General features: G+C 33.6%; 3 protein-coding genes and 1 long non-coding RNA gene across 4 annotated transcripts; 1 reads left to right on the top strand and 3 right to left on the bottom strand.

Moving 5' to 3' along the window:
* Positions 1–704: 704 nt before the first annotated feature.
* LOC118753027 lies at positions 705–1,382 on the bottom strand. The gene is made up of 3 exons (XR_004994772.1): positions 1,311–1,382; positions 973–1,165; positions 705–807 (listed from the first exon to the last, which is right to left on the bottom strand). It is a non-coding gene; the product is annotated as an uncharacterized LOC118753027 (long non-coding RNA).
* Positions 1,383–2,055: 673 nt separating this feature from the next.
* LOC118753024 (craniofacial development protein 1-like) lies at positions 2,056–4,324 on the bottom strand. Its single transcript, XM_036487873.1, has 3 exons — positions 4,198–4,324; positions 3,238–4,142; positions 2,056–2,459 (listed from the first exon to the last, which is right to left on the bottom strand). The coding sequence occupies exons 1-3, from the start codon at positions 4,210–4,212 to the stop codon at positions 2,369–2,371; spliced, it is 1,011 nt and encodes a 336-aa protein (XP_036343766.1). The 5' UTR covers positions 4,213–4,324; the 3' UTR covers positions 2,056–2,368.
* A 194-nt stretch (positions 4,325–4,518) lies between these two features.
* Positions 4,519–6,265, top strand: LOC118753025 (crossover junction endonuclease EME1-like). The gene has a single exon (XM_036487874.1). It carries the CDS (start codon positions 4,676–4,678, stop codon positions 5,603–5,605), a length of 930 nt encoding a protein of 309 aa, XP_036343767.1. The 5' UTR covers positions 4,519–4,675; the 3' UTR covers positions 5,606–6,265.
* Positions 6,266–6,816: 551 nt separating this feature from the next.
* On the bottom strand, positions 6,817–9,436 carry LOC118753023 (transmembrane protein 170A-like). Its single transcript, XM_036487872.1, has 3 exons — positions 9,127–9,436; positions 9,000–9,073; positions 6,817–8,449 (listed from the first exon to the last, which is right to left on the bottom strand). Exon 3 carries the CDS (start codon positions 7,897–7,899, stop codon positions 7,507–7,509), a length of 393 nt encoding a protein of 130 aa, XP_036343765.1. The 5' UTR covers positions 7,900–8,449; positions 9,000–9,073; positions 9,127–9,436; the 3' UTR covers positions 6,817–7,506.
* Positions 9,437–10,272: the final 836 nt, after the last annotated feature.

Below are 10,272 nucleotides of genomic sequence, written 5' to 3'. Positions count from 1 at the left end.
TTTTGTTTGCTTTTAATTTCCATGTTTAATTTTATTTCAGCTTTTAATTTGTTTTATTTTTTCCATGTTTTATAATTTGGTCTTAGTTTTTTTGTAATTTTTTTTTTGCTTTGCGAAGATTAATTTTATTTGCTTTATTTTGCTTATAATAACGTTCATTCAATTTCTATTTGTTTATCTTATTTATATTAGACTTTTTCGTTTAATTAATTTTATTGTTTTTAGTTTACTTTTATTTGTTTTAAATTTAGTTTTTTTTTTATTACTCTTTGTATGTTATTTATTTTATTTTTTTTTAATTTCCTTTATCGATCAATTTTATTTTATTCTATTTCGCCTACCTTTTTTTAACGCCTTCCTTGCCGTGACTGTTTACTTCACTTTCACGCTCACCGCTGCCACCAACTTAAACAAGTTTCATATATCCTTCCTTTCTACTTCTGTCGCGTGCTTTGCTCTGACCTGTTCGCGCTGTCGGCGTTGTCGGAAGTTAAACTCTGGTTTTTCCTTTAACGGTAGACTATCACAACGATAAATCGGCGCGGCGGGGCGCGCTATTCACTTGCAACACAAAGCAACAAACAAAAAAACAAGTTGCAACACAGCTTCACTTTACATTGAAGGCTTTCGAAGCGGTCACTGACTACTTTATTACTTTTTTTTTATTACAATTTTTATATTTCGTACTTTTTGGCGCTCTACTATGTTCACATATGTATGTATGTACATACAGATATATTATGTATGAGTAATTGTATATATTTTTTTTGGTGTTTTATTTGCAGTTGCCTTAACTCACTTTCACTACTGATGTTGCACAATGAAATTAAAAAAATATATTATTTAAAAATTTGTGCAATAAATGCCAAATACATAATTAAATTAGTTTGCCCTGTGGTATTTAATACTTGTATGCATATTTTAATTTGAAAATCACATACAAAATGTACAAAAAAAAAATACTTTAAGCACCTTAGCAACTTAGCAATGCAAGCTTCGAAAATAGTTACTCTGCGTTTTTACGGGTATTGTTGATCAAGCGTTTTTTACAATTTCTTTACTTCTGTTTATTTGCTTTTTAACATGAGCCATCATCAATGAAAGGGAAATCCACCGGAACTGTTGTCAGTTTTTCACGCTTCACTTGTTATCAACAGAAAGTGCTCTGTGGTAAGCAAAATAAAAAAAATAAAAATAAATAAGCTCACAAAATAATAGATATTATTCGTATTCGAAGCAAATATCGAAACTAAAACCACTATAATCACTAAGGAAATCAAATAGCAAATGTTGCTTTCAGCCTTATTTACAAATTCTTCCTTTATTTCTTGCGCAGCACCACAGCAGCGGGCAGTGGTAAGACGTCACAAACGCGCCAACAGTTGAAAACTAACTGAACGTCCACTGATAAAGTCTACGAAGTTTTTGCCATGCAGCAGTCAACAGACAACAATTAGCGTGGTTTTGAATTTTGATCCAAGCTTACGACGAACGCAAGCGAAGTTGACACACACACACAAAAAGCAGACTGTTTTACAACTCGTAAAAGCGAAGTGAATGAGTGCTCAATTTTTCTCCTATATTCTGCGTTAAGTGTGGATTTTGCACACTTTACACGTGTTTTACAGTATTAGTTACAACACGCTCTTCGCTTCAGCTAAGAGCAAATTTAAAGGGCAATAAACAAGAAATCACGAAAGACTTAAGATACAAACTCCAAAATCTTTTTTTCGACTTTCAAAATTCCCTTAACTATGTTTTCAGATTGAAATTTTTTAACTGATCTTAGAACAATGCTTTTTCTGCTTATTAAGACTCTCATTTGTCGATTTGGTCCCAATTGACACCGGCGTTTTTCCCCATAAATTAAAGCATTTGAAAAGTCAGCACGCTATAATTCGAAAAAAAAAAACAAGATAATTGCGATTAAATGTTCGTTTATTTTAGACACATTTATTTATTTATTTTATATAGATTATCTTTAATTTCACATGAATATTTTAAAAAAATGCACATGCCGTCACACGATTTCTTGCAAACGATGCAACGGGCAACTATCCAAAATGAAATATCAAGCGATTGTTTTCTTTGCTATTTTCTATGTGTAAAGTAGACATTTATTGAATATACCATACATGTACATATGTATGTATTATATATTTATATTGTAATTTCTTATACGGAATACAATAGGCGGCTATCAACAAGTTAATCTGAACATCAGCAAGCATGTTTTATGTACTATATAATATATTGATGGTTTGAATTTAGTCAGATACTTATGTATTTAATTAGTAAAATGTGTCAATTATTGGTTATATTATAATTATAGATGCATGTATTTTGTCGTGTAATTCTACGGTAGGATTTAATTGTTGCGCCTTGACTGACGTAGGTTCTTTTCAATCTCAAATTGGCGTAGATCAGTACGTTGCAGGAAGTCTTGTCGCTCCAAGAAGCTGAAAATTTAAAACAAATTTGCGTGATGCATAGATACAATTTTTTTTTTTTAATAGTACATACATTTACTATACATACAGTGGCCAAAAAAAAATAATAGGAGTGCTATATTTTGATCAGTTAAGTTAACTATAACAGTTTTTTTTTTTATAAAAGTCAAGCTGGGTATACAATAAACATCGAATATATTTAGATTTCAATCTTTTTACAAAAGTTAGAAAATTCTGCAAATTTTCACCCAAATTTCTAACGTTTTAATCAGAATCTTTAGACAAAATTTGGGTACGCAGTTTTGTAGCCTATTTAATTTTAATCTAATGAAGGGGAAGTTTCAAGTTGCGAAAAAATACCGTTGCTTTTTGGCATTTTTTTTTTTTTTGCTGCCAGTGCCCTCCATATAAAAGAAAATTGTCAAATATTTAATACTTTGTATAGGAAAAACGTGAAGCACCTTCAACCAAAAAAAAGTCTCAAAAATCAACGGGATTTTTTTTTCTTAAGATTCTGATAAAAAAGTTTGAAATCATAGTGAAAACTCGCAGAATTTTTATAATTTTTGTACAAATGTGAATTTATACGGTGTTGTACGTAACGAGCTGGACGTTTATAAAAATTAAATAAACAAAATACAAATAGCCAAAACTGGTCAGAATATCGCATTCATATTATATTATGGACAACTGTATGCATCAAGCTAAATAGTATTTGAATGATTTTTAGCTTGGTTTATATGTTAAGATAACTCGCAATGCTTTTATAGTTTCTAACAGCACTTACCCGTCTTTGCCTTTGTTAAATGTTTGCAACTCTTCCTCAATGCCTTCGTCTTGTTTGAAACTTTTCCAGTCCAATTGCGATTTTTCCAGCACGGATATTTTTTTCTTTTTTCCAATTTGATTGAGTAACGAGCCCAAACCGCCGCTGCCACTGCCACCAGCCATCGGTCGTTTTAAACCTGGTGGAAAACCGGCGCGCAATGTTGAAGTTCCTGCCCGTACCACTGTCTCTTTATTCTCCTTTACACTATCAGAATTTACCACTTTTTCTACATGCACCTCTTCTCCTGCAAAATCTAAAACTTCTGTCACCGCATGCTTTTCTTGTTTTTTTGCAACTGTTGGCTTTTCTTGTGAGGTAGATTTTTCTTCACTTTTATCTTCATCCTTTGGCCTTTTGCGTCCATTTTTTGCAGCTGTCTCTGGTCTACCATTAGAGGTAGCATCATTACTACTAGTATTCGTTTGGGATTTTGATACTTTTTCAGTTTGTTCCGGCTTTACATCGCTGAGAAAATCTGCCCAGAGTGCATCAGACCTAGATTTATCTTCTTCTTCAGATTCCAAAGTATCTTTTTCTTTAGAACTACATAACCGCTTTGAAAGTTCGGTTTGCCGAGTGTTGCGTCTGCGCTCTGTGTCTGCAGTCGAGCTCTCTTCGTCGGTGTCACTCGAACGTTTCTTGTCTTGTGCACGTGTACTCTTTCGACCTTTTAATTTTTTCGTCTGCGATTTTCTACTGTGTCCACGGTTCTTTTTTCGTTTTTGTTGTTGGGGACTATTTTCACAACTCTCCTCTGCCTCACTACAACTAGATGGTTCAGTAGAAGCCTCCTCAGAAACTTCGTTGCCGGCATCTTTCTCTGGACAAAAATCGCTGTCACTTTCATCACTATCATGTAGTTCCTAAAATCAAATCTATTAGAAAACTACCATGAAAGTAGCAGCATAGTTTACTCACCACGTGTCGATTCATTTTGGCTGGAATATTGGTTTAATACTTGAAGAACTTCTACTATTTTTTGATATCGACGGCAGCAAATTAAATTTTCCCAGACATCTGGCTTTTGCAAAATCACTTTTCTTCTTATATTCCTCTTTAACTTCTTGTTCGTTACAGAGCTGCTTTGTGCCAGCTGACTCGATCTTGGTGTTGCCGTATAGCTCAAATTAGTTTTAATTTAAAAATTAGACCAAAGAACGTAAATCCAAAGAACGTAAATGTACAAGAACGTAAATGTATGTATTTAATGTATAGATTTACGTTCTTTGTAACGACATCGATGGCGTGTTAAAAATGGAAAAAAAATCGATGTCAGAATCGGTTTTTTTTGGCACCCTTACCATGGTCCACACTGTGTCGTGGCCCTAATGTTTATCCATCCTCCTGTGATTCAAAAACGAAAGTCAAAGTTGTAGAAGTGAATATTTTTGAATAAATGGACACTAAAGCCGACAAATTACATAAAAGAGCAATACGTGATCAACAAAAACGCATAAAACCTGGTGAATGCCAGAAATATGTGCGTCTGGTCTTAGATAGCGAGATTCTGTATTCAAACATTCCAGGACTAGGTCTCCAATTGCAATTAGAAATAGAACAGCTTCAACTAAAATACGTAGTCCGCGACTTGCCGGCCAAAATGTGCATCATTTGGGAACGCCAATCAGGACAACGAGAATTACTATCCACCGATGATATAGAGCAACATTTGACCTCGCAATGGGGCATGGAGAACCAAGTATTGCAGTTCCATACAGCGCAAGAGCTGGGAAAGAGCAAACCAGTCAAGGAAATTGTCCAGAATCTCCGCACGCATTTTCCAGACGCAAAACCTACAATAGCAGTGTTGGCACGAGACGACAAAAGTTGTGATTCGAATAGTCAAACGGCTGCACTCATTGATTTGCAGGTATTGCACCAAGTAGCTACTTTACAAGTGCCACCTATGGCAAAGGAAGTAGCAGCAACGTTGCGACGTTTCACCAAGGCCATCGCAGAAGCGCCATACAAGCAACAAAAATCCGAGTCATTGGGGACTTTCAAAAAATTCCTAGCAAACGACAAAAAACAATGTGTGCGCGTAGTAGGAACCAGCGGCTTTGGGCGTTTGTGGCAACAGCATTTGAACCGCCTACCATTGGTCACCTTGGAAGTAGCAGAGACTATAATAGCCCAATACCCATGCCCAAAACGACTTTTGGACGCATACGAACGAAATGCAGCGGAAGAGAAGAATACGATGGCTGATTTGAAAATCAACCGCGCTGGTCCACATCCTCTACAAGGGGATAGGCGAATTGGAAATGTGCTGAGTGGGAAATTATATCTTTTGTATAATAGTAGAGATCCAAATGCTGTTATTTAGTACATTTTCAATATTCAGTTGCATCTTACTCTTAACAAAAACTGCGAAATAATTAAAAATGAATTTATGGTATTTTTAATATTTTATAATTGGTTTATTCCTTTGCGTTTCTTAAGGTTAGGCATACGTTAACATCAGGCTTTTCATCTATGTATGCATGTATGTATGTAATTAGTCATTCGGTCATTTATTTTTATATGTTTAATGTAATACCTAGGACTAATTATCTATAAGTTTAATTATTAAATACCGTAAATTAGAATATTATTTGATTATACACAATTGCTAATAGTATTTATTAATTATAATTAAAAATCACATATTCGCATATTCCGTAATTTTGTTATACAATATTTACTATATTAATTTTTGCTATCATTTGTTTTAGTATATATTTGCTTAAGTAATTTGACAAATTGTACATTGAAAACGATGTGGCCACGACCGACTGCCAACCAATTTAGAAAAAATCGTATTAATTTTCTTAATTCTGTCGTCCCTAAGCGATTTATCGCATTGAGTAAAAATATAATATGCAATACAAATGTTTTTTATTTAAATTTTTTGATTACTTGAGAATATAGAAAATAAACTAACTGTTTTATGAAGTCTACGTACACATACTTATGAAGATATTAATTGAGTATTAAAATCTTAGCTAAAAATCTTGATTGCATTTTTCTCATAATTTCTTGCGACTGGTTTTTTAGGCCGAATTGAATGATGAAATAATTTGAATATCGATTTCGATGTGAGTGTGAATCTATGATGTGGACAAAATTATAAATGTATTTTGTATGCACCATGTTAAGCGACAAATGTATGCTACCTTAGGTCTTCAAATGAATCCTTCCGACCTCCTGAAGGTATTTTTTTTTTTACGAAACAAATGAAAACTTTTTTATTATTATTTCGAATTAATTCCAGTTAAGTAAAACAAAAAATGAGTTTCCAGTTTTTTGAGTTTAAGTCAAAAAGTGTTTGCGAAATGTTTCAAGACGTCAGCAGTTTTATTTCCCTTTCCAAATATGTATATACTTTTCCAAATGGTAAAGCGTTATTTGACAGTGTCTATGTATTTGATATGTAGGCCTGCCTTAGATTTTAAGAAAAAACTTAGTAATCTACTACACGAATTTTGTATTAGCATTCCAACAGTTTGCGCACAAATCAATTGTCATGCATATTGCTCTAATTGGTTCAATTTGTACATATTTTATAGACTGTTAAAATTAGGTTCGTTGGCGGTTAAGCAGGGCGTGGTGTGTAGTCGAGTAGAAATTTTAGATTATAACTTTTTCAAAAGTCCAGTTATAAGTTTTTTAATTTAAGCTGTAGTACATACATACTACGTACATATGCATGTATGTATCTCAATTTGTTATATTTTTGAATGCTTTTATTTACGACATTTGGCTAATTTACGCTTACTGGCTATGTTTTATGTAAAAAGTTGAATGAATATATGTCTCTATGCATGTGTGGTTGAATACTTAAGTATGTGTGTATATCATTTATTAATTCTGTTTTACATGTTGTATATATAGTTTTTATCAATTGTCAACACAGAGAATACTTAACTGAAGGTATAAATATAGAATACAAAAATTTTAAATTAGAAGTAATTTGTTTAACATAATGAAGACAAACATGTTTAGAAACCTTAATTACAAAATACACTAATGGGCAAACGATTATAATTTACTGCACAATTAAGGAATTAATATATTTTTTATATGTATTTCCTTTAATTTACTTATCATTCGTTATTATTAGACTTAAAACACTAGGCGATTATCACTAAGACCTTACGAGTGTGTCTGTATACATATGTATATGGAACTGTCCGTCTGTCTGTCACTCACTCTTTGCCATTCCTCCCCCAAGAATGTTCCCATTTTCTATAGCGTGGCCAATATTCGTGTAAACCCTAAACACGCTGACACTATTGTTTGGCCCACTCCCCAGACCATCGCGTAAATTGGCGACATTGGCAAACTAGAGGCCCGATGCACGAATGCTATCACCGCACTACTAACGATCCCGCTCATTGCTGGTGATACAAATCCCATTACCAGTATCAGTATGGAGAAAAAGCGTCCGAATTTGTGTTTGCGCAGGGTCACAAAGGCAACCAACGCCGCGCATGTGTGTATGAAAATGGAGGAGAAGAGCGCCCACAAAAATATATGATACCACATTTCGCGAAATGTGTTGAGACGGTTCTGTGAGCGTAAGCCCATAACATCGGCAATAGTGTCCAACTCATCGGTGTCATCAAGGTCGGACAACATTACAAGCTGTATGGTAGACGTGTTGACGGTGGTGAGGTTATTGTTGAGTAAAGTGTTCTTCGCCGTTTACAGATCAAACAGTAATGTAATAGAATTCATTGATATACTAATGGCGAAACGCTATCATCTTGATTAAAACTACATATAACTTTTAGCCCTTGTTTGTAGATTCTTATAGCTGTATTTGTCGTTTCAATTTCTAATCTTCTCTGGTTTAATCGTACTTATAATAGACGAAAATATCACAAAACTTATTTGTTGACGTACACTTTGGCGGGAGTACATGTGTGTATGCAGCTGTCTGATAAAGTCTATCTGCGGTGCCGCATTTAACTAGTGCAATGCAAGCGCTCATTGATATATGTATTCATACATGAATTTTATTGCTCCAGCGCTGATAATCATAACTTTTCATATTTGTTACAAAATTTCTGTATATCAATATTTTGTATGTGTTTATTTGGCTGGCGAAATTCTGATGTAAGCAAACGTTTACTTATTTTATGGAAGGCTTTGGCGTGGCTTAATATTTTCGATGGCATTATGCTACCTAAAAATATAACAAAAAAAAGTCCATAAATTATGAAATTATGGGGAATGAAGACATCAAAGATTAGAGAAAAGAAAAAATAAAAGAGTATTTAATTGTGAAGTGAACAGATAAGTTCCATAGACTATTTTTCTCAAAATGATTACGGAATATTACAGAACTCATTGAGATACAACGGAAATAGATTCTCTATTTTGTTGCTTAATTACCCAGATGCTTCGTCTAGAAACCATTTGGATGGTGTTGCAACTTACATGTTTAATCAAAAATATCTTAGCTTTTGTTAAATCATATTATTTATTTTAATATTTGGACCTTATGCTTTCAAACTTTCATATTTTTTATGCGGCTTCCATGTATGTACATATATAATATAATGTCTATATGTAAGTATGTATATACATATTTTAGTACACATATTTTTCATTTTGAAGCTTTATTTATTGATTAAAACAAAAATAACTCCGCTTGTTTTAAATATTGTTTTTGATATTTTTAACGAATAAGCGGTTTTATAAATTTTCCGGGTTTTATATGTATTCTATTTTACCTTCTTAACATAGCCAGCGCCTCTTTTAATGCTTTCTGCAGCAACTGCTCTCCAGCAGCCAATTGTTTTGCGTCCTGTATATATTTCGGTGTTTTAGGACATTTATACGATAATTACACATATTTACCAGTACGCGCTTTTAACTAAATTCGTTTCAGTTATTTTCTATTCAATTACACGTTTAGTAGGCATTTTTCATTAAAATACCAATCGATTTCCAAATTACAGCGCCTACACCCTACTACCGCTGACAAAATGTACTCCACCCGCTTTGCTTACAATTTTTCCAACACCATTTTTCGCAATTTAATGCTTACGGTATTCTCAAATTCAGTCGAATCACCACAATGCAAATTATCACTATAATTTATAATACCACCCGTGGCAAAAATTAGTTTTCTGCGGAAATTATTATTTTTCTACCAAGAATCGCTTCGTCCATACCAAAGACAATTAACAGTGAACTCTTCTTCTTCTCGGCTAAATTAGTGATGTTCCGATAGCAGTACTTAAGCTCGGAACACTTTGACGACTGCAACTTCACGACGTAACGACAGCGACATCATTTTGTCGACAAATGTCGCCTTGAAGCCAGCTTCTTAAACATTTTGAAAACCTCAGCGACATAGCAAACAGCCGATTTTAAAGTTTGACATTTTGGTATATTTATTTCACAAATTGTGTATTTTTATTTAAGTAAATAAGAAAAACATGAACAATCAAGAATATGTGATTAATTTTGCGACAATTAAATTTTGCAGCACTACATCTACTCATTGTCGCCGGCAAAATTAGAAATAGATTTAATTTGGCGACGTCGACAATTGCAGTCCTGCAGCCAAGATGTCGTGCTGTCGTCAAAATAATTGTGTCCGTAAGAACGTGTGTATTTAAAACTTGACAGATGCTGCTTGTCGCTTGCTGTCGTCAAAGTGTTCTGAGCTTTAGAGTAGGGCCACAATATCGAACCGAAAGTATCGATATAGTATATCTTCCAACTACACAAGATCTGACAAGATGAAGCAAAAGAAAAAAGTAATTTTCGGGCCGATGTTTGTAAGTTCGACGCTATGTTATTTTCTTTGAAAAGTAAACAAAGAATATGAGAATGAAGCATAAAGAAAAAATGCAAGCAATTTTGTAGCGCATGTTTGTGCTAACAAAGTGATAATTTTTGTACGTGTATTCGCAACCGATCACCGGGCACTTCATTTTAATTACATTTGCACAAAAAAATTTATTGAAAATCGCTTAAAAATCACGGAAAAAACCA

Source organism: Rhagoletis pomonella, unplaced genomic scaffold, assembly GCF_013731165.1.
Source record: "Rhagoletis pomonella isolate Grant_MI unplaced genomic scaffold, Rhpom_1.0 Rhpom_scaffold_02053, whole genome shotgun sequence".
NCBI classification, from domain to species: Eukaryota; Metazoa; Arthropoda; class Insecta; order Diptera; family Tephritidae; genus Rhagoletis; species Rhagoletis pomonella.
This window is presented reverse-complemented; position numbering and strand designations above follow the sequence as displayed.